The 23,917-nt window shown below is 37.7% G+C and overlaps 1 protein-coding gene across 3 annotated transcripts in view; it reads left to right on the forward strand.

Moving 5' to 3' along the window:
• The window catches only part of SETD3 (SET domain containing 3, actin N3(tau)-histidine methyltransferase), a 51,984-nt gene that overhangs the window by 13,433 nt on the left and 14,634 nt on the right, over positions 1 to 23,917 (forward strand). For all 3 annotated transcript variants that reach the window (XM_065749862.1, XM_065749881.1, XM_065749872.1), the window contains exons 2-6: positions 2,817 to 2,926; positions 4,486 to 4,578; positions 6,858 to 7,006; positions 7,993 to 8,065; positions 8,567 to 8,823. In XM_065749862.1, coding sequence (XP_065605934.1) covers positions 2,824 to 2,926; positions 4,486 to 4,578; positions 6,858 to 7,006; positions 7,993 to 8,065; positions 8,567 to 8,823 — 675 coding nt within the window. In that variant the 5' untranslated portion in view covers positions 2,817 to 2,823. The remainder of the gene's footprint in view (positions 1 to 2,816; positions 2,927 to 4,485; positions 4,579 to 6,857; positions 7,007 to 7,992; positions 8,066 to 8,566; positions 8,824 to 23,917) is intronic.

Here is a 23,917-nt window from a genome sequence, read left to right on the forward strand (position 1 = left end):
CTCCCATTGCTCTTTGCATATCTTGAGAATTCCTTTGTCGTCTTCTTGTCTGCCATTATAAACTCATGTCTGTCCTGCTAACACCTATTCTGAATCTGTACCCCTCACCTTCTGTGGGAGTGTATGGCAAGGAGATGGGTGGGGTGGGAACTTATGTAATGAGGACATAATGTAATTGGCATCTACAAGGATCTGAATTAAAGGTGTTACGGTGTTATAGTATTCCACTGCATTAGAAATATGCTGGATCGCTTTAACTTGAACAGGTAACTTGCTGTGGGAATTCCAGACTTGGTGGTTATTCTAAAAGCTCAATGAAGTTTTGAATAGCTGGTTTACTGCTTTGTGAATTGAAGTTATGGCTGAAGCAAATAAGGCTCCTGGGATCGTGTCAGTTCCATCTGCTAGTCGTTCTTCCTTCTTCATCCATCAGTGTGTTGGACATTTTCAATCAAATTTCAGAGTGGAAGAGTTCAAGCATGACAGACCAGTTTGCTTAAGGGAAAGCTGCCTTGAGAATAGGATCTGTTTGGCCTGTTTGCCAGGCAGTCATCATGAATGGTGGTAGTTTTGCCAATGTGTTTAGAGGTAGCCAAGCTTATGAAAGATGATGTCCAGCTAGAAGGGGAGGGTACTGAAGGCAATGTGGAGTCCCTGAAAAGCTATGGAGGGAAACAGAGAGCATTGCAAGAGTTCTGGGATCTCTGGAAGGGTATGTATAAAACTGAAAGAGGCAATTTCAGAATTCTTAAAAGCTAATAGTAAAATACTTAAAGCTAATACAGTACTTGACTAGCACGGTTATGTTTGCTGCTGTTACATAGCTTACAAGCTTTTATTTTTACCCAGTGAGCGAGAGGAAGATATCTCTGTAGTTTGAGTTATTTAACTTAACTGCAGTTTTGTTTTTGTAGACTCTGCAATGAACTTTTTGGTGGTCTTGTGAATGTCGAAAGTTAAGATTTTTTTATTAATGGTTAGAATTGAGTAATTTTATTTTTTTTCCTCTTTTTTTTTCCCCTGAAATACTGTCTGCCAAGATCCATATTCCTGTCATCCATGCTTCGCATTGCTTCCATATGGAAATGTGGCCCTGTGATGTGGTCAAGTTCTCACATATCATAAGTATTAGCTTTCTGAAGGGAAATGTTAAGTATTATTTTTATCTGTCTTTTTCTAATATGTACAAACTTATTTTGGGATTTTTGTGCAGACTTCTCATGGTTACCTACTAAAGCTGTTAGGTGAATGTGCTCACTTTAAAGCTGTAAGTCAAGGGGAGAATATTTTACAGCTCATTAAAATACTATTTGTGTGAGATCTGGGGGGAAAAAAGTTCAAAGTCTTACACAACACAACTGCTCTTTGACAGCAGTATTAGAGTGGGAGATGGATCATTTTTGACAGCAGTATTAAAAGGGGGGAAAAAGATCGTTTACACTCCTCACTGCTAGTGTTTTGGCATGATCCTTCTTTCCGAGGCAGCTGATACACTATATTTGGAAATGTGGCTGTGTTGTGTATTACCAAGCTTATTCATCATTGCTGTCAGCTTACTCTCTCTTTGCAGAATGATTTCAGGAATTTTAAGCAGTGTGCATTTGAAAAGGAACATGGCATTGCATTTAAAAATAAATAAATAAAAATGAAAAACCAAAGCCAGAAGATGACAAGAAAAGTGAACTTAGGGGAAAAGAAACAAAACCCCCCTGATTGAAATGTTGTGCTGCTGCCTCAGGTATTGATGAAGTTTGCAGTTCATCTCAGTCCTGAAGGCATTTTTTCTCTGCAAGTTATGCAGCTATGTTTTATAGTGCTTTCCCTGCAGTCATACGCGTACTGGCAAACAACACGTCTTTTCATTGCTGTTATGAGAAACAGGCTTATATGTCTCAGAAAAAATATGAAGTGGTTTTAATATAAGAAAGAAGAAAAAGGTGCTTAATTTCTGAAATTATTTCAAATTAAAAAAATACTTTTAAAGTTACAAGTCTTCAAAATTCCAGAGTCTTCTACAAAATTGAAATGAAACTTTAAATTCTTTTTCATGAACTATAGATGTGAATATAATTTAAATTACAAAAAAAGCTTTATACAAACTACACACTTATTGTTAGTTGTTGTGCTATCAGGATAACTCATCTACTGGTTAAATATGGCAGGATAGTGTTTTTTAACTAAGTTGACTTTTCATATGTAATTCGTTATATGTTGTAGATTTTTAAGCCTTGATTTCCTTCATCTTATGCAAGAGCATATTCAGCTAGAGATCACTTTCTAGTCTCTAAGAAAATTAACTTATAATAGTAATGTAAATACCTACTATCATTTAATATTTTTGTCGTATTTGGAGTTTAGATACTCTATGCAAATTCACATGGATATCCTAATGAGTGTTACTTTCTGCCTTCATATGACCTGAGAAATTAATTTTGTATCATATGTAATAAACTGCCTGTGATTGTTCCTCTAAAAATTGTAAAGGATGTGAATCTGTGGGGTCTGTCCTTACCAGTCTGTGCATGAGGGCTTTTCATGGTAGGAGAGACACTGGAAAATTAAATGATACAACTCAAGGGGGAACTGATAAAATGAAACTGTGAACTTGGGTTGTTTGAGCCTCTAATCTCTATCTACTAGGGAGATAAAAGAAGCCTTGTTGTGCCCCCAGACTTCATAGTCTGTGTCCTCAGGGACGGTCTGTCTCACTCTTGTGTTTAGTATCAGCAAAGAAAAAAAAGTCTTCCTGTCTGTTCATCAATACTGTATTTGATTTCATAGTAGTTGGTGATAGTGTGCTTGTTAATCTGTTTTAGTTGGAAGATGGGGAAGAAGAGCAGAGTGAAAACACAGAAGTCAGGTACAGGAGCCACAGCGACCGTATCTCCAAAGGAACTGTTGAATCTGACTAGTGAGTTGCTGCAAAGTAAGTTTCATTTATTGATCCTCTAGGAAAAGAGATGTACAGAATGCTCAAAAAGGTTCAGTCATTCCCTTGTTCGAAACAGTTAACTTTCTCTATGTGGCCAACCTTTCTATTGCTCCTGTGTTAGAAATCTGTTGCATGTATCCCATAGCACTATGCATACTGCAATGGTAAGAGATACATACGTATCATTAGTATACATTACAGTACATGTAGTACATATCTTTTACTGTTACAGGTTTATTATGTGTATATTTTGGCAGCTTCTGGCTGCGTCTCTGCTCAAGCATGAACACTGGGTGAGATCAATTAAAAAAAACAAAACAAAAAACTGCTGTAGGTTAACACTGCAGCTTTGTCAAAAGCATTTTTCTTGTAAACCTCAAGAATTACACCATTTATTAAGCTTTTGAACAATGCTTTGAACTGATACCAGAGTTGAGAAATTAACAATGCAAAGCAGCAGTACAACTCAACTGCAGTGGTACTTTTGTCTTAAGTTGAAAACACTTATTTTTGTCCCTGTTTAGAAGTTTTCTGTGGAGCTCAGGTCTGGTATGTAGGCCAAAGGTTGTTTCACTTGTTGAGGAACTTAGAGTTTATTCATTATTTCTACAAAACAAACAGAACACGAATTCATACGATGATACTGATATACTGTTACACTTGTTACTGTCATTGGGAACTGTTGTGAAGCTACATGGGTTGAAACTTGTCTGCTATTTTGTACCCTGGACACATCTAAAACACGTTGCCTTTGGAAAAATCAGAATTTTCCTTTAGCATTACTCATAAAGAGGAGACAAGGAGTTGGCAGGGCAGTTTTGTGCTTGTGCTACAGTTGGCCCATGCTTTGCTACCAAAAATAAAATATAGATTTAATTTTCTAAGCAAAGCGAAGTATCAGCTGTTCTTTTTGTCAGGCTTCCATATTTTGTTCAACGGAAAGATTTGCAAATCAGTTGAACAAAGTAATCTTCAGCTGCCCACATGGATTTATGCTGCTCAGATCCACACGCTGGCATTTAAAACACTGTCAGAAACATTGGATTTAATCTAACCCTAAAGCTTGGTGAAGTGTTTCTTTTGCTTATCCTTACAGTATGTATGCATCTTTGAACATGATATTAACTAGGTAGATCAAACAGATGGACTAGTGAATTCTTCATTTATTGAAGTTAAGCTCTGTGGTATTATCTGCTTTCATTACAATAAGAATAATGGAAAGTGGGCTAATGTAAATGGTGCTTTGTGAAGATTATTGAAAACAAAAGTTATGGTTCTTCATGTCTGTCTTCTTCTAAGCTTTTTTTAAAAGATATAGTTTTTTTTGTATCTTCCAAACAGATGGAAGTAAAAATAACTTGAGATGAGTTATACTAAGAATTTTGGAAGTCTCTAGCAATTGCATGTCAAGAAACCCAGTGCTGGTGCTTACCATGTAAATGTGTTTGAAGGACTAGTACAGAGGTTCAGGTAAAGATGCTGTGAAGCTGTAACCTTTTATCTAATGTTAAAATGCATATATTTTAATTTTTTTGTTTGGTCTTTTCTTTCAGAATGCAGCAGTCCTACCCCAGGTCCTGGAAAGGAATGGGAAGAATATGTGCAGATTCGCTCACTTGTTGAGAAAATTCGCAAGAAACAAAAAGGTAAAGAGTGAAAGATGTAATACATGGTGGGCTCATACAATACTAGTTGGCCCTAGGACTTGCTTCTGTTGACAGCTAAAAGAGATCTTGTTGTGGTTATAGAAATATTGTGCCATTCTGTTATATTGGGACAAAAATACTAGTTCTCTTGAGATGCAGCTTCTTTGTACATTTAAGTGTTTCTTGATGAACATTAATCACTGGCATTAGCAATTTTTATGTGTTTATGAATGAGTCGCACAGACAAATGATCTTATTTTTTCCCATAATTAGAGACAGTTTGTGATTGTGGTGAGATGACAATCTGAAGGGCTAAAGTAAAAAAGAATTTTAGAATAATAGGCCTTTTTGATTTCTGATCATGTGGTCTGCTTTTTTTTGTTGCCTCTGTAAATTGGAACATTTAAAATTACGCTTTGTAAATATTTTAATCTGAACACTTTACTGGGTTATGGAAACAATTTGTGAGCTTAAAATAATGACATTAAGTTATGACAAAATAAAAGTATAAGTATACAAAATAGACATCTGCATTTGGACTGGAAATACCACAAAGTGTCTTTATAACTGTCTTTCCTCATATTTATATAGTGAAGAGGAGTAGAGGAAAGAGCCAGACTTGCATGAAGCTTGAGTGTTTCATGTATTTGCTTGAAGTAGAAGACTCTGTTTAGGAGCTTGAAATGCTCTTTTTGCACCTTTTAAAATATATATTGACTAATGTATAAAACTCTCACTTCATAAAAGATTGCATAAACCTCTGAACTTCAGTTATTAGCAGAGGATGTATCAAAGAATAAATGATACTATTTGAGTGACTGAATCCTGTAACTGTGTATTGAGCTTGATTCATTTATATTTTTTTTTACTGTCCTGTAACATCATAAACTTGTGGTATGTGTCCTGGTTTCTACAGTGTAATCCATGTGTTATGATAAAACAGTTCAGGTTAACAAGAGCAGGGTTAGTGTTAGCATGGAGCTTTTTGCTATATCTCCTGTACCAAAAAGACAGTTATTTATGGGAAAAATCTTTTGGCAGCAGTAGAATTTGTTAATGGAATGCACATTTTTTTGCCTTGAAAGATGCACGGCCACAACACTACTGTCATACAAATATTTTCTAATGTACATTTTTACATACACACTGAGTATGAATAGTATGGTGTCTTTCTAAAATATTTTTTTAATTGAACTGAACTAATACTACACAGGTTTTGGGATTAATAAGTTTTAAACAATTAGCAATGGGAATGTGAATTGAGGCTGGGATTTTTGATATGTAGAATGCTTCGTGCTTATCTCAAATAGGACAGTGGGTTCTGCAGAAGTTACACAGCTAGCTGTACTAGATATTCCTTGCATACCTCTTTGATACCACATTGCCAGTGATAACCACCAATTTGGTTGTTTATAGAATTTTAAATGCATGATTTCATGAGAAAAAAGTCTCTCAAAAAAATACTTTCACAAAACTGCTCTCATCTTAAGGTTTACTTAACAGCTGTACTTAATCTTTGAACATGAGCAATTTGCTGATTGCATATTGTCATTCATAAAATGGACTGAGCATTTCAGGGGGTTTTGAACAATTTTAATGTGATCTGATTGTAGAATTTGGACTGAAAAGAACTTAGAGGTATAGAAGGATCCAACTGGGAACCATAAATACACAGATCAGATGAAGGTTAAAGGGAAAGCTGAGGAAAGTGAATAAGACCTGTGATTTCACTGGTGGACCATGTGTCTTTTGGAGAATCAGCATCAGCAGTTTGGAAAAACTGATATATCAGGGATTGATCAGTTCTTAGTTATTTTAGCAAGTCTATATGCTGTATGAAAAAGCCACGTGCTTTTGATGTGAGAGAAGGAGCTTGGTATCTGCTTATCTTCATTTCTAGTTTGCAATTAATGAAATATCAACATGCTTCTCCTCAAGTCTGTATCAATATGTTATGTTGATTGCATTTATCATTAAAAATAAGCTGAGAAATATTTTCACCCTTACTTAAAAAGGAAAGAGGAAGGGAGTTTCACATTTTAGCTCAGTTCCATTCACATGGTTATATTTTTGAAATGACAAATAAGTTTTGCAGCATATTGAAGTATGACTTTTGTCTACTATCAAGTAATGCTTAACAAAGGACAATTTGGACTCAGCTTCATCCAAGTAACACTGCTGTGGGATAGCAGAGAGCTATTTACATGTGCCTTTATATTGTGCTTCTTTATCTTTCTAGATCCTCTTACTTCTGCATTTTTAATAAATTTCATGTATAGGTTTGTCTGTTGTCTTTGATGGAAAAAGAGATGACTATTTCCCTGAATTGATAAAATGGGCAACTGAAAATGGAGCATCCACAGAGGGTTTTGAAATAGCTAACTTTGAAGAGGAGGGTTTTGGTTTGAAAGCAACGAGAGAGATAAAGGTGAGCGTGTGAACACTTGGCTTGATTAATAAATGGTGTTTGGAACGTAGCTGCTGAGCTCTGAAGCATTTGTCTTTCTTTCCTTGTTTTGGCTGTTGATGAAACTGCTATTTTGAAAAGCTAAACTGTGTACTTGAGAAATAAAATAGTTAATAAAATTGAATATTATTTTGATAGTTGAATAGTGCTGTGAATTTATTGGTCTTTTCTCCTTGTTTGCCCAATTGCCTAATTGCAAGAATGCTCTTACCTTGTTGATGTAGCCTGCTCACATACTTTCTAACTGCTCTAGTATCTTCTCTTTCACGTTGCTTTTAAGCACTGGTCTTTACCTCACAGAGGTACTGTGATGCTTATTTTCTAGTGAATTTGGAGGGGAAAAGGTACAAAACAAAACCTTGATACTGAATATCTTTCAATCATCAGGTAAGGAAAATAGATGCACACAGTTAGCTAACTATTGAAAGGTAAGTATTTAAAGCTGTTCTTTTTACAGCTGTTTCTCATCTGTAAAATGAAGGATGGGAAAAGATAATCAGCTGCTGTAGAAGCATGTTGAAAAATGAGTATGTTCACTCTTAGGCTGTAGTGGCATCTACTTAAGACTAGCACCACTGATTGATAAGAATTAAAATCTCAAACAGTTCTTAAAATCAGGGCAACGGAAAAGGTTACTGGGAAAAAATATTTGAACACACTGTTAATAGCAATATAATGGATGCGGTACTTTTTGAGGTTGTTGTGGGCAGTCTACATGTTGTCATTGAAAATGAAGCATTTCATTTTGTAATATACATATTTTTGTTTTAAGTTCTGTGTAATGCTGATCTGCAGTGTTTTCCTTTCAGTGGAAGAGAAGGAAGAATTTTGATGGAAAATAATTTTTCCTTTCTTGAAAGGAAAACCTGGAATTTAATGATGTATACTTAACACTCAACACATCATATAAATGCTAACTGACCCTCTGCATTTTTTCCTTTCTGTAGGCTGAAGAGTTATTTCTGTGGGTACCTAGAAAACTGTTGATGACAGTTGAATCAGCTAAAAGTTCAGTATTAGGTAAGAGATTGAGGAAGTTCTTAAGCAAGAAGCTGATGTGCATTGGATCACCAAATTGAAGTGTCTATTTAGCTGGTCTGCTACACCACAGGACTTGAATACTTTGACTATCTGGGTTGGCATATCCATAAGCATAGTGGAAAAAAAAACTTTGTTTCTGACTAAGCATGCTAGATACACATGCTTCTGGAATATATATATTTTGAACACATTATGCAGCTTCTAAAGTGTTATTTATTTAATGTATCATGCAGTTTCTACAGTACTGCAAGATGAAATGTTCTCAGACACTAAATATTTTCTTTCTTCCTTTCTTTCAGCATGTGATTGTATGAGGTACTTACTATGTCAAATAACTTGTAACCAAATATTTTAGAAAGCTGAAAACTTGTCTTGGTTGAAGATTCTTACATGTTATTTCAGAATTTTAAATTGGTGAATTTAAGGTGATATTTTCTGTGGCTTATTAATTTAGTGCTTTACTTTTCTGGATTAATTCAGGTTCCCTATATTCTCAAGATCGAATTCTTCAAGCTATGGGTAATATAACGTTGGCATTCCATCTTCTTTGTGAGCGAGCCAACCCCAACTCTTTCTGGCTTCCCTACATCCAGACTCTCCCCAATGAATACGATACTCCTCTCTACTTTGAAGAAGATGAAGTGCAGTATCTCCGGTCAACTCAGGCCATACATGATGTTTTTAGCCAATATAAAAATACAGCTCGACAATATGCATATTTCTACAAAGTTATTCAGGTAAGTCTCTTAAATGTGTAGTACATGTTCCTCATGGTGTTTGAAGATGTGAAAATGGTGATGCTTAGTAACAGAGAAAGTTTATTGTTCTTAAAAGGCTTGAATCATTAAAGCAATTTCCTGCTGTTTTTCTAACTGCTGTTAAAGTTCCACAGTTCAGTAGGTTTAAGAATATATTTAGCTGATTTAAAGTAGTGATTACTGCCCTTTGTTTGACATTGTTGATGTTTCTCCTGGAATATTGTGTGTTCTTGGGCCTACCAGTACAAGAACACTGACAAACTGGAGTAAGTGCAGGGAACGGCCAAGACCTCACTTGTCTCTTCTTGCACAGAAGGGCTAAAATGCAAGGAACTAAACTTGTTCAATTTGAGGTCCAATTATTGCTTTTAATTTTTCCTTCTGGTTCAAAATTCTAGAGATTTCTCTGTGAGTAGTTGGGCTCAGTGACCTTCAGAGATCTCGCCCAACTTGTTCCTTTCATTCTTTGAAAAATGCAGCTTCAAGTAAGCATAGCAAAAATACAGGCTTTTTTTTTAATTTACGGAAGAGAATATTGTATGTGTAGCCTTTCCAATGGCTGTGGTTTAACTGTAGAAGGGAAAACTATTTAATGTAATTATTTTGGTTTTAAATACATAAACATCTGGTAACAATTTGAGTACGAGGAGCTTGTAATATTCTTGAACTATTCGTTATCTTCTGAAGTGATGATTTAAATTGTGCTTTTAAGATAGAACTGTTACTGTCTTCACATAATGTAGGTGAGTAGTGTTGTTGTCAGGGTCAGTCTCAGTGCCCAACCATCCAAAGCTTCTTGTGGCGCAGTCTGTGTAAAAGGCATACGTAAGAATGTGCTGAATTTCCACAAATGTGGTCTGGATTTTTTTGGTCCTAGGAGAGGTCGGAAGACATAGAACAGTAATGTTTTCCTTTAGCGCAATCAGAGTTCCAAATTTTTATTATTTGTTACTAAGAGTTATGTTATTTTGCTTAGCTGTTTAGTGTTTGAGTAATTTAACATTTACAACAGTATCAAATTCCAGCTATTTTGAGGGATGGAGGGATACTTCTTGAAATCTAGTCCTTGAAATATTGGTCAAATTGCAGCTGAGATTCTCTTCATTTTGATGCCAAGAGTATGGTAGGAGTAGTGCTTTTAGCATCAGGAAGGAAGACTATTCCTTCCAGGTGTCACAGCAAAGGATCCAACTCTTGCTGTGTACTATTATAGTCTGCCAGCTCACATTTGACTTTCTAACTTCTTACTTTTTTCCTCAAACTATATTGCCTGAGTGACAGAACTGTATTTTATTTCTTTGGAATATTTTTTTTAGCCCTGAGTAGTTCTACTGTCTTTAAAGAGTTGTTAGCATAATGTAGCATAGCATTACTGAAGTCTAACTGCTCTTCATGGTCTTGCAGTACTTAATCAGATAGCTGAACTGTGGTTAGTTCTATCAATTTCCTAACACTATTACTGCAGCGTTAGTCAATGTGAGAGGTTATATGATCACAACAGTAAGAAAAATATACAGTTCTGCGAAGAAGTGAGATCTAGAATGGCACTCTGCATCTGAACTGCTATGTGTCCAGTTCTTCAGAGCATCTTCTCTGTGACTGATGAATGTACGTTAACTGATACCAAGGCAATGCAAACACAACTGAAGAATGTTTATAGAATACAGTGGTATAATTGCATGTAATGTGTATTATGTGGGAAAAAGCTTGAATGCTTGACAGAACATTTTTTTTGTCCATGAAAGTTTTGACACAAAATCTGTTTAAGGGATGGCAAATATATTCTATTTTTCTTATCATTTCTTAAAACTAATCAAAGGTATTATGTATAACATTTAAGCTTGATGTCATCAAAGCGGTGTCTACTGGTATCAAAGACCATGCTGTTGATAGTTAGTATAAGAGGAGCTACAGTTCAAGCAAAGGAAATAAAGTAGGATGACTTCAGAGGTAGACTGTCTTTGGAAGACTGATGATTATCTTTAAGTGGTAACAAACTTTTAATACTCTGTACTCTTACACTTTTTATATATTATCAATTGCATCAAAACTGGTGTGATACCTCACAGTTCCTCAGCAGTGTGACCTAGTGGCTTGACAGAAAAAAGTGAAAATTACAGCACTGAAGATAGAACAATGAACTGGTCAGAAGTGACTCTCCCACTGTATTTAGCATTGGTGCAGCTTCTTCCGAAACACTGTGAGCAGTTCTGTGCTCCACAACTCAAAAAGGATGTTGAGTGTAATTCAATGTATCAAAGCTGATACTGATGGCAACAAATCTGGTTAAAGAGCTGGAAGATGTCCTGTGAGGAGTAGCTGACGACACTGGGTTGGTGAAGTTGAAAAAAAGCTTTCTCCAGCTTCCTGAGGAGGGGAAGGGCAGAGGGAAGTACTGATCTCTTCTCCTTCATATTGACTGACAGGATACACTGGAATGGCTGAAAGAAGGAAGGTTCAGACTAGACATCAGGGAAAAACTTTACCAGGAGGTTAGTTAGACACTGGAATATGCTTTATACAGAGGTAATTGATACTATCTGTCTATGTTTGAGGAATTTGGATAATGTTCTTAATGATATGCTTTAAATTTGGATCTGCCTCAAGATAGTTTGACAGTTGATCTTGATCCTTGTAGGGTCCCTTCCAACTGAACCTGTTCTATTCTAATATTGAGACCAATGTAGTTCAGCTTCATCTGCCATGATAGATATTTGTGGAAATAGTTTTAAATACATTGTTCTTCTCTTTAGACTTTTTTATTTGTACCGTACTATTTTTTTTTCCTTTGGTATACTATCGTCTTTCACATGAAATATTGCTTATACAGGTTCTGGTCATTTATTATTTAAAAAAAAGCAACCTATACCAGGTATTCTTAATTTCACAACAAATACTTTTAAATTTTGCATGTATATCTACTCTTAAATTTAAGATGAGCATGAACATGGATCAGATAGGTATTGTGCTTTTACTTGTTCTATAGAAATTAAATGGCAATGTTTACTAGGTATACATTAGATATGTTCTGGTTCTTTGGTGCTCTGCTAGGTAACCCCAATTTCAGCCAAATGTTTCTTTACTGGTATTCAGTAAAAATGTCACATTAAAAAGGTGCATAGCTGTATCCAGGACTGTCAAATGAATGTACTTATTGGGTACATTAGTGCTTATTAGTGGTTTTGATGAAAACTTGTGGAAAAGTTTGTTTTTCTTGATCATTGCTTCTGCTCTCAAAAATAAAAGCTTATAATGTTTGAAACAGTGAAGAAAACAGTGGACAAAATGCCTCCTTTTTTCCCTGAAACAGAGCATCACTGTCATTATTTGGGAAAAACAAATTGAATTTTTGTATAATTTTGCATGCACTCATTTTACAAACAAATTTGACTCAAATATTAGCACAAAGGGTAATGTTTTATTTAAAAATTCAAGAGCATATGGAAAAGGGAAAAACTAGTGAAAGAAATTCATCATGAAAATGGAAAGAAGGTAAAGCAGAACTGTTTTCTTATGAGAGGCAGAAAACTCTGCAAGCTTTGTGAAAGTGATTGTAAGACTTGTGTACCGTTTCATTTGGTACATTAGAATAAGCATTTTAAGGAAAGCTGGCTTGGGTGACCAGCGTTTTGATTCTCCTTCAGGTGTGCAGTCTTAATTTTTTTTTAACATTTAAATACCCATCTTTGCTTTCATGATGGCATTTTGACCAAAGGAAATAAAGCATGTAGAATCTCAAAATGAGTTGTTTTCTTTTGTAATGTCTGGAAACACTGGTAAGGGGATTAATATGTGAACTTAAAATATTTAAAATACTTTGCAGCATTTTTAATCTGCAAAATGTCTCTGACTACGGAAATAAAAGGGTTAAACCATTTATTAAGTGCTTCATTGTCTCTCCATATAGGATCACTAGACTGTTATTAAAATAATTGTTTCTGATACATGTGCAGATTTAAACAACCTGACAAGTGTTGGTCTGTTTTATTTCACTAGCTTGTCAGTAATGGTGAATTTCTCAGAGCACTGTAGTTCTAACTCTTTCTCAAAGTGCTTAGACCAGATACACTTGAAGAATGGGCAGATTTATGCATTTCACAGCTGTTGCAAGCCAAACTGTGTTCTGGTTTGATAAGCAGAAACAGGTGTGATGTTGAGTAGACAAAAATAAACCTTTGAGCATGTTAGCCAAGGTCTATAAACCACACTGACACCTTTCTGAATGTATGTAATTTGAGAACTAAAAAATAGTTGAAAGTTCTTGCAGATGTGCTTTAAAGGTGTATTTAGTGTCTGCATTGCTATCAAAATACAGCAAATGGTCAGAGGAGTACTTTCATCACAGCAGATTCATAGGCTCAGACTCTTTTTGTAGTTCATTCCAAAGAGGAGTTTAGTGAACTGCAGGGTTCTCTTTTCCCTGGGAAGATGTGTGTGTGACTTCCATTAACACTTACAGGCATTGCATGCATAGTTGAAGGGTGAATAGAGTGCAAATGTTTTTGGCTTCATATTTAAAAAAATATATATTGTCAGTTGAAATGTGGTATAACAAGCACAAGGGGGAGCCATATAGTTTACAGACATTCACATTGAGATTATATTTGTAAAGAAAATAAATGTTTGAGCATTTTTAAAGAAATGGTATACGATAGTTTTCCTATTTTACTTTTTCTCACAGCTGCACCTGGATGCCTGTTTGTAGTCTACTAAAGAGAAACTTTTGTAAATCAAAACAAGATGTGGAATACTCCAAGAGCAGATGGAAGTACCACAGTACTAGTTAATCATTTTGTACACTGCAAATGTAGTGGAGGTTGTTCCTGTTGAAGTTCATGTGGTTAGCAATTGTCCAGGCTTCTAATTTGTCAAGGTCTCTCTGCAAAGCTTCAAAGGAATTAACAGCTCCTCCCGATTTAGTTTTGGCTGCAAGCTTACTTAGTGCACATTCAAGTGCTGTATCCATCTCATTGATGATACCAAAGAGAACTGGCCCTAAAATAAAGCTCTGTTGGGCCTCAGTAGTGACTAGCTGCTAGCCTGCTATAACTCTGTGTACTACAACCCTTTGAACCTGACCTATCAGCTAATTGTGTTCATACACTTTGTTGTTGCCTAGCTGTTTGCTGGACATGTTGTCCACAATAGTACTTCTGAGAAACAGTATTGAAAGCTTTGCTAAAATCTGAAACAATTACATCAGCTGACTTCGTTTTGGTCCACTAGGTGATTGACTTTGTTATAAAAGGAGATTAAAGAAGATTGAGGCAAAGAATTAATAGCCTTCAGGAATCCTAGGCTTTGGAGATAGTGTGGAGGGAGAAGGTGATATACCACCAGGGGAAGAGGAAAACCTGTCAGTCTGGAAATATCTGAAGCTAGCCGGATGTATGCACATCCATTGCTACTGTTGATAAATTTTGCATGGCTATGATGACTGGGGAAGATGCCAGAGGACTGGAGGAAAGCAAATACTGCTTCTGTATTGCAGAACGGCAAGAAGGAGGACCTTGGGAGCTACAGACCATAATGGAACAACTAATCCTGGAAATAATTTCCAGGCAAATAGCATAAATTCACAAATGGAAAATAATGCTTGACTAACCTAGTAACCTTTTATGCAGTTTTATGCTGTTCCTGCATGTCCTGTCATCAGCTACCAGGGAGATAAGTCTGGCATCTCCTTCTCTGCTTCCCCTGATTGAGGGAGAGGAGCAATGAGAATCTCAGCCTCCTTTTCTCCAACACAAAAGTTCTTTCTTGGTCTCTTCTTGTTGGACATGGCCCTTTTATCAGCTTTGTTGCCCTTCTCTGCATGCATTCAAGTATCTTAAACATCCTTCTTATGTTGTGGGACTGCACATGATATTCAAAGTGAGGCCAAACCAGCAGTAAATATGGAGGGAATGACCTTGTTTTTAGCAGCTGGCTGTGCTGTATTTAATGAATTCTTAAATGCTGTTTTCATCCTTGACTTCCAGGGCATGCTGCTATTTCATGCTGAGCCTGCAGCACCCCCAGGTCCCTCTTTTCCTGAGCTCTCCTTTCACATGTGTTCACCATTACTCTGTTCCAGGTGCAGAACCCAGCACCTACGTTGAGTTTCATGTTGATAACTGCCCAGTGTTCCAGTCTTTCTGAATTCCTCTGTGAGGTCTCTGATCCCTCCAGAGACTCAACAGCACCTCCTAGTTTAGTGTCATCAGCAAACTGGCTAAGGATGTATTAAGCTGCATTCAGCTCATTGATAAAAACCTTCAACAGAGCCAGCTCTAGAGCTGAGCCCTGGGGAATGCCCCTAGTGACTGGCCAGCAGCCAGATGATGGGGCACAGAGTACCCTCAGCAAATCTGCTGATTACACGAAATGAGAGAAGTGACTGAAGCACTGAAGGGTTGCACTGCCATTCAGAAGGAATTTAACAGGCTGGAGAAATAGGCTGATGGGAACTTTGTGAGCAATCTGTGCGTGTGCTAGAGGCCAAGTTGAACATGAGCCAGTAATTTGCTACAGAGGGCTAGTGGTGTCCTGGGCTGTGTTAGAAGTGTTGGCAGCAGTCTGAGGGAGGTGATCCACTTGGCATACAGGAAGCTTGGTCTGAACATCAGGAAATACTTTTTCACTCTGAGGATGACTGAACATTGCCTCTCTGAGGTTGCTGAGAGTTTGGGGTCTCCAACCTTGGAGAAAGTGCTGTCTGGACCTGGTCATGGACATCCAGCTCTGAGTGTCCCTGTTTAAGCAGGGGGGTTGCGCCAGATGAACCCAGAGGTCTCTTCTCATGTCCACCAGTCTGAATCTGAAGCTCAGAGCGCTCTTCATTTGTCTGATTTGGCCATTTGGGTGAATGGAATAGTGCTGGAAATACCTATTGCTCAAACCATGACCTGTTGCTCTTCATCCATAATGTGATGCTTTAAGTAATTTGTAACAAAACCTTTTAAAATATGTGGTAGCATAAAGACAATCGGCATTTGTTTGTAAAGAAATTGCAATTGTTTATATTTTAATAGCTATCTCTAAATTTGGAAGCAATGTCAAAGTCCAGGTACTTGCAAATAACTACCTTTTTATAACCTGATGGAGGCAAAGGGCATAGGGTTCTAGTTGTGGGTTAAATGGATTCAGTCACGTTTAGTTATGTATGCATTCTTTTTAACCTGTTAAACTGTCTTGCTTAAAGTAAACGTTAACTTAGTTAGGAAGCAGGTTTTCCTTCTTGCCAGTAAACTGAGATGCCTTTAACGAATACAGTGCATCCTGACAAGAGATTTTTCTGGCCAGTAGGATAACTGATTGAGAAATGCCAGCGACAGGATCTCCTTTCTGTAACTTACTCTTGCATAAGAGTAGCACAAAAAACAGTGAATAAAGAAAGATTGTCAATCAATAAATAAGAATTTTAGAGTTAAGCTAACTGGATAAAAGCCAGTCTTGCTTTATTTCTCTATACCATTTCTAATCTATGTTATTCCAATGAAGTGTATGATTTTCCATGTCAGTGTGAAGTAGAATGTCTGGTGTCTCTCTCTATACTTAGCTTTAAGATACAGCCATTTCATGTGTTAAATGTTTGAGTTAAATGCAGACAAATATACTACCTTTTAAAATGCTCTGTTCAGGCAAATGTTTTGAAGTTGGTTTTTTTAGACTTATATTGATGTAATGATACAGAGTATTTTCCTGCTTCTATAGAGTTTAATATGTAGCCAGAAGTAAAAGTATTTGGAAGCAGAATGCAGTTTTGATCACGTAGCAGCTAGGTCCTCAGAACTCTATTTTTTCTCCTGCTTAATTTATACTCAATGGCATGCCCATCAAACAGCTTTTTTCCTAAAGTAATGTCAGTGTCACTGGGCAAAAAAAAGGTACTTTTGTAAGTTCTGTATCTTTCCCCTTTGTTTACTTATCTGATATAAATGTTAGCCTTAGGAGAGGTTTAAAATTTCATTGTGTGGGCAGTTACAGAGGTATGATACTGTTGCTATTTATATTTGCTTTGTCCAGATTTCAGCAGCTGAGTTGTTCTGCTTGATCAATAATAAATCAATAGTCAGTTAATGATGGAATATGTTTATTCTTTTCTGTTTTTCTTCTCCGTAAGGGCCAAAATATTGTATTAATCTGTTTTGCTGGCAGCAAACTGAAGATTGTTTGCTTGTACTGTACCACTCAGTGTATTTACTGTAAGGTGGTTTAGCCTTTGCAAACCTGGGCCAATTTACTGATTTTTATTTTGATTTTTTTTTACTTTATGTCACTTCTATATCTCACCACGGCTATGGTGACAATGGCAGCACATCCTAGGGCTTTGTTGGGCCATTCCTATGGCCTCCCCTCTCCATGGGAGAAGCAGCTGCAGGCTTTGCTGGCTTGTGTGTGTCTAAATTTGTCGTGGCCAGATGAAGAGCTCAAGACCTAGCAGGGGTAGGAGGGCTCCTTCCTTCTTCCTCTGTTCCCTCCTTGCCTCCCACTGGAGCATGGCAGCTTCAGGCTTTGAGCCAGCCGGACACAGGAGGAGGTGTTGGGCTGTTTGGGCAGCATTTGCTCCTCAAACAGCTGTTCCCTAGCTCCTCCAAGGGAAAGGTGGCAGGCCATATGGAGGCATCCTGCGGTCCAGATTCAGCCGATGGGTGCCAGTTGGACCGTACTGGCCTAGATCAAAATGCAGGCACATCCTACGTGTTGTCTGTTATTTCTTAGCAGCCAGAATGTTTTAAAATTGGATGGGGACAAGATAAAATGTATCTTTCTCTTTGGATGAGGATCTCATCTTTCTTTGGACATTTGTGATTAAGATCAAATCAGTAGATTTTCATTTATTTTGTATTCTGAATGGGTTGCATTCATTTATGATCTGTATCATTTACTAGCCTAAATGCCCTCTTCCCTCTAGAGGAACAGAGATGTGCTTCAAAGTTTATATGCCAGCACTAAGCAAAATTTGTTTCTGCACAGTTTAAACCACATTTGGGAGGAATAATACATTTTCTTGTTAGTCTTGTGGTCTTTAAAGGCTTTTTTTGTTTTTTGAAGATAGGTTTCTGAACCATCCTCCTGGTTGAGAATGCAGATAAGCACCTGTTTTTATAGCCCATAGCATATACAGCCTTTTTTCTTTTCTTTTTTTTTTTTTTGTCTGTTTGCTTTTCCATTATTTGCTTTTATTCCTATTTTTTAACCAAGTTGCACTTTCTGGGGCAGTTGAGTTTATCCCCAGAGATGCTGTCTGTGTCTTTTGTGGAAGTGAGTGCCTCAGTAGACACGGAAAGATCATCATGTACTTGCAAGAATACTTTCTCATATAAAGTTTGCACTTAATGTGCAGATTTAATATTTTTCCTGATATAACAGCAGTTACAAATGTTCCATAAATTTAAAATATGATAACAAGCTGATGTTTCTTAGAATGGAATACTCAAAGGATGTATTCTTTAAGCACTGCAAAATTATACAGGGGACTTGTCTTTGTTAAAATTAGTAATTTAACTAAATTACAAAGTGGATTTTCCTCTTCAGTCAGACTCAGTGCTAATACTCCACACAGTAGGAGATTGATATGTTGCTAAGTAAACCAAAGTTTATTTTCTTGTACTATCAGTTGAATGCAAGTTGAAAAGGAAGTGATAAGTTTTTAGTTTTGTGTACATGCTATAGTCCCAGTACAACTGGTTCCAGGACTTAGCCTGTCTAATATGCAGTGTCCCTTGTGCAAGCAGCTTAGTTATGGTCTGAGCTTCCACAGAAGTGGAAACTGGTATGATTCACCTGTGAACTTGAGTAGCTGATTCACAGGTACCAAAGCGTTGTCCATGCTGTGTAATATTGTAGCTTGTTAGGAAACTTTTGAAAGAGGGGTGGTGGTGAATAGGAAGTATTGTCCCTGTCTTCCTAAAGCAGTTCACTTCAGGCTTTCCATCAAAGCATCTTATTTGTGGTTTGTGATTCAGTGGCTCAGTAATGGAGGTTTGTGATGAATTTGAGCATGAAGCATCATTATCTTGCACTAGATAAAATGAACTAGATAAACTTCGAACTTCAGACAGAGTCTAAGGCGTAAGTCCACATATGCAGACATCATGAAGTTTTCTAAGGAAGGTCTTTAGCTGTCTTACTGTAACTGCATGAGGAACTGCAGTCAGAATCTAACAGTTTGAGGCTCAGCATGAACACAACACGCACTAACCAAAGGAGGTATAGGCATGGTGTGTCTGAGGGGCAACTGGGGAAGTGCCTCACTGCAAAACAAGCCCATTTGCAGCCTGTTTGCTCTCCTCTTCATTCCCTCAGCTCCTGGGGTTCTGCATTTAGCCCGAAGTTATTTTGTGTGAGGACAGGAAAAGGTAGTGAAAATTTGGGCACTATTTTGTGTCATATTTAATTGACTTCTTAGTTAGGAAAAGACAAAGAGAGATCCTGTATTTTGTGAAGTGGATGTTAAAAAGTCAGTCACTGTCTTGCCTCAATTTAGTAAAGCAGATGTAGGTTTATAACCAGAATACTGGTTTGCAGTTGTTTGAAGATGCTGACTGTGTCCTCTATGTCCATTTTGCATGTGGGTGGGCTTTTGGTCCTTCAGACCCTCGAGTTAGTAGCTGATGTCATGGCTGAACTATCTGTTATGCCCCTTCTTTCTCAAATAAATACAATTTTTTCAGGTAGAATGTACAAAAAAGTGGATGGTGCAGTTAAATTCCATCGCACCAGGAGGAGTCATTCCAGTCTGCTTCTACTGCATGAATCCCATAATAGTGTGGAACAGTGATTTCTTGTGTGCATATTGGCAGAAAGTAAATAAGAATTGCTGACATAAAGAATAAGCAAGACTGTTACTTATATTTAATAAGTTTGAGTCCTCTGATACATCTTTAATTTTAAGATTAGATTTTGTGAAGTAGGATTGTCTTTCTTCTGTTAGAAAAATCATGTAAGAGTGTACATTTGCGGATCTGATTCCTAATGCTTAATGAATCAGGCTGTTTGTGAATTCTAAAGCATGCCTCTGTAGCTATAAAATGTTACTACAAAGTAAAATAATATTTGGCTTTTTCTCCTGTCCTGTATGGTGAACTGGCTTTCCCTTGTTAGGTTAGGCAGCATACATCCAACGGAAAAAAAAAAAGTGTTCTTGTTTCCTTGTAGATCACTAGGATCCTCCATTCTGAATTCTTTATTTTACTTAGCTTCAGGGCAGTTAAAGCCTCAGCTGCTCCACAGAGAGGAGTTTGTCTTCAAGGCTGCTGCTTCAAAGGATTTCCAGAACTAGGAAAGGGACAGTAACCAGCAAATGCTGACAGATCTTCGTGCTTCTGGCCCTGAAAGTGTGTGTGTGGTGTGTGTGTTTTCATACACCTACACATTGGCCCGAAACCATCAAATAGCATCCAACAAGGCTCATAACAAAATCTCCCAGTATTAATGAGTACACTGGAAAGAGGGGAGAATCTGCAAAGAAAGGGAGGAAATAAATTGTTTGGTCAAAAGAAACAAACCCTTGGGCTTCTTGTTCAAAGGAATGAAAGTTACCAAGGTGAAAGCTTAAACTGTTTTTGGCTTTAACTTGGTTTCAAGTACTCTTCGTTTGGGGTTGCAGGGTTGGGGGTGATGGCCTCAATACAATCTCAGCACTTGGTATGATACTTTCCCAAGATAGAAATGGAGCTGTTTCTACTTTAGCAGTACACAAGAGGTTTTTGAGAATATTGAAATCTGATTTAGTAATATTGATGCAGAGATTATCAATTACTTTTCCTTGGACTTGTGAGTACTTGAAATATGCTTCACAGAAATCCAACCGTCTCTGTATCTACAAATACATAAAACGCATGTCACAACTTGAAGCACGTGTATAGTGTTGAGTTAAAATGCAGAAAAGTGATTTAAACAAGGGCTGTTTTCTAGTTGGGTATTACAGTGGAGTAGAAGATGACTCAGATGGGCAGCTTATCTCAAGAGATAAGTCTTCAAAAAAACAAACAAACAAAAAATAACCCACCACCAAAACTAACACTCACGTTGATTATAGCCAGAGGTTCAATTAATTTTACTTGCTCAGGAGATAGAAAGGCTAATTGTACAAAGAAATGTGCCAGCCAATGTGACTTTGTGCATACATCAATTCTTCTCAAGGTATCTGGTAGCACACATTTAGAAGAAAACTTAACACTATGTAAATGTAGTCTAGTTCTGACTTTACCCAGAATCCTTATTGCACGTTGCAGTAGCAGGACTTGCACACTGCATCGCTTTGTAAACAAGCAGATATTAAGCTCCTTTTAATGGCAGTGCCTTTGTTGAGATTGGGAACTCTGATAAATGAGCTTTTGCATTTCATGATTGAATGGGGTAAGGGGTGTAGTTTCTAATAGTCTGCCCATTCTTGTACAAGAGGTTAATGCTTGTGTAGGCTGGATAGCAGGAGTGAGGCTGCGCTGGCTTCTCAGCTGGAAAGGCACCCACCCTTTCTACATCTAATCCTTCATCCTGTCCAAATAAAAATAAGCCCCCTCAAAAGTGGAGGAGTCATCTAGCGTCTAGGTTGAGGTTTGAGAATCATTAATCTTGTAAAGCCCGACCAAAAACATGATGAGGAAATTATTAGCGTGAAGGCCCCTCTGGGGGCATCAGGAGTTGCGCTTTCTTGTGCAACGCTGAACATGAGATGTGAACCCTTGGATATCACTGCTTTCCAGAGAGAAAAATATTTAGAAGCCTTTTTTCTTGTTGTTGGGGAATTTTTCCCCCCTTTATCCGGTTGCCATACTGCATAACTGGCTTCTAGTCTGATAGTGTTTTAGGTGACTAGAATAACAGTCTGTCTCTTTCCACAGTGGCTGCAGACAATCTGGCAGCAATCACTGTTACTTTTTAATATTTTCGGTTATTTTGAGATATCCTCCAAATGTCTCAAAGAAGGCTTGGAACGCTGAAGGGGAGGAAACAGTTTTTAATTTTTTTTTTCTTTAGGAATAGCAGCATCAGGAGGAAAATGAGATTCAACATGCTGCTATTTGTTTTTGCAGTGGTCATCACCCTGATTGCCAGCTCTGACAATATTTTCACAGAAAGGGTAACTAAATAGATGGTATTTGTTCTTTATAATAACTCTTTCAGTAGAATGTCAGGACCTGCATCTAAATGAATATATTCACATTTTCATGTTTCCATTTTTTATTTAAAGCTTTTCCCCTCCCAACTCTACGAAACTACTGCATAACAGACTTGGGAAGTAAAAATCAGGATTCATGTGGTGGATATGTCATGCTTCGTAGCTAATCTGTAGAGACCTAGGTGTATAAACTGATAAAAACTAGATGTGATTCTTATTTTTTTTTACATATCAAGTGTTTGTTTAGTTTAAATACGTCTGTATCTTTTTGATCAGTCTAAGCAATTTGCATGCTATGCAGCAGACATCTTCTATACTTTATTAAATATCTGTCAATTATAAATATCAAGGTTTTACATTAATGTCAAGATAGTGCATCAAAAATTCATGGAATATGTGACTTTTTTTCAAGGGTATTTAATACTTAATGCATTTGTGTCATTTTTCTTTCTGGATATATTGACAGGTTTTATTAAGTGTTTGTTAGGGAGATTTCATTTTTACCAAGGGACCATAAAGAGAAGCTGCATACTAAATCAATTTTTTAATCAGAATATTGTTCTTTTTTTGGTGTGTCTTCAGATTCTTGTGATCTGTAGGGTTTTTAAGTTACACGCTAACATAGTCCGGGTCAGAAAGTTAACGTGATCAAATGTGCTGACGTTGGAGCATCTTAACTTTTAAATAGCTGCTAGTTTCTCGTGTCACAGAATGTTATAAATATGGTAATGATGTACACCAGGGTTTGTATTCTGCCTTGTGTCTTTTATTAGAAGGCTATCGATTTTATAGCTTGCTGTAATTTACTAGCGTTTTTGTTTGCATGAGTGATGTCTGGACTGTCTCAGCGCAGAATTGGAGGGATTTACAAACGGGGAGAGCTGCGGAGCACGTAATGGGATCCGAAACAAAAGTCGGTTTATTAGATTCGGGCCGATTCTGCGCAACACTAAACACGAAAGTGACCCCAGACCAGCGCTGGGAGCTGCTAGGGGGGTTCTTCCTCATTCACGTGGCCCGGCCCGGCCCGGGGCCGAGGCGTCGTTCCGCGTGGGGCCGGCAGGTGGCAGGGGCGGCCCTCCAGTGACGCGCCGTGCGGCAGCGGGACGCGGCCGGGCCGGCTCCTGCCTGCGGGCTTTGCTTCGTGCGTCGCGTCCCGCAATACGAACACCGACGTGAAAGTGTCGAGAAATAACGTGGGGAAGGACGGCGGTGGCTAGCGCTAACTAATCCAAAGGGTTAACCGGGAGGCTGAGGAGAGGGGCACCTGGGACCGAGCACCCAATTGGCGGCCTTTTGTAAGGGATAATTTGCCTAAAATTGCGCGCTGAGCGCAAGCTTTTGTTTTCTAATTGATTTACGGTTTGAGCCACTTTTACCTCATCCCCTACTGTCCTGCACGCCGTGCCAGCAAGTACATTACGGAGAGCGATGATGAATGGCCGCGCACTTGTGATGCTAATGCATCAGGAGTAAGGCGCTGCGTGGAGCTCCTGCCTTACCGGTGTCACGGAGGCAGAGCTGGGCAACGTTCATCTCTATCTTTTGAGATAACGTTTGATCACCAGCTTCAGTTCGTCCCTGAGTCCTAATTGAACCCGAAGATTGCAATTTATGTTACCGTGGCTTCCCGTTTCCGAACTGGGCTGAAGTTCTGAAATGTGCAATCGTGGGCTGAAAGCTACCTGTATTTTTTGGAAATTGAAACAAGTCAATTCATTAAAAAAGTAACAGGCATTGCTGCTACTTAAGGCCTTTTGTAAATCTGTAGATCTTGCTTATTAGTGACAACTACAATGTGCTTCCTCAAATGGGGTTACTTCTCTTTTAAATCAGTGTATGTGTGGATAATTGATGTAGGTACTGTCTCATCAGTTTATCACCAAAAGCTATGCAAATATTTTAATCTGTTTGATTTCTGAAGTGCAGCACAACTTCTACTGGAAAAAAAAAAAAAGAAAAAAA

Source organism: Cyrtonyx montezumae, unplaced genomic scaffold, assembly GCF_038088225.1.
Source record: "Cyrtonyx montezumae isolate F1298 unplaced genomic scaffold, pur_monq_1.0 scaffold_10, whole genome shotgun sequence".
Taxonomy (NCBI): Eukaryota; Metazoa; Chordata; class Aves; order Galliformes; family Odontophoridae; genus Cyrtonyx; species Cyrtonyx montezumae.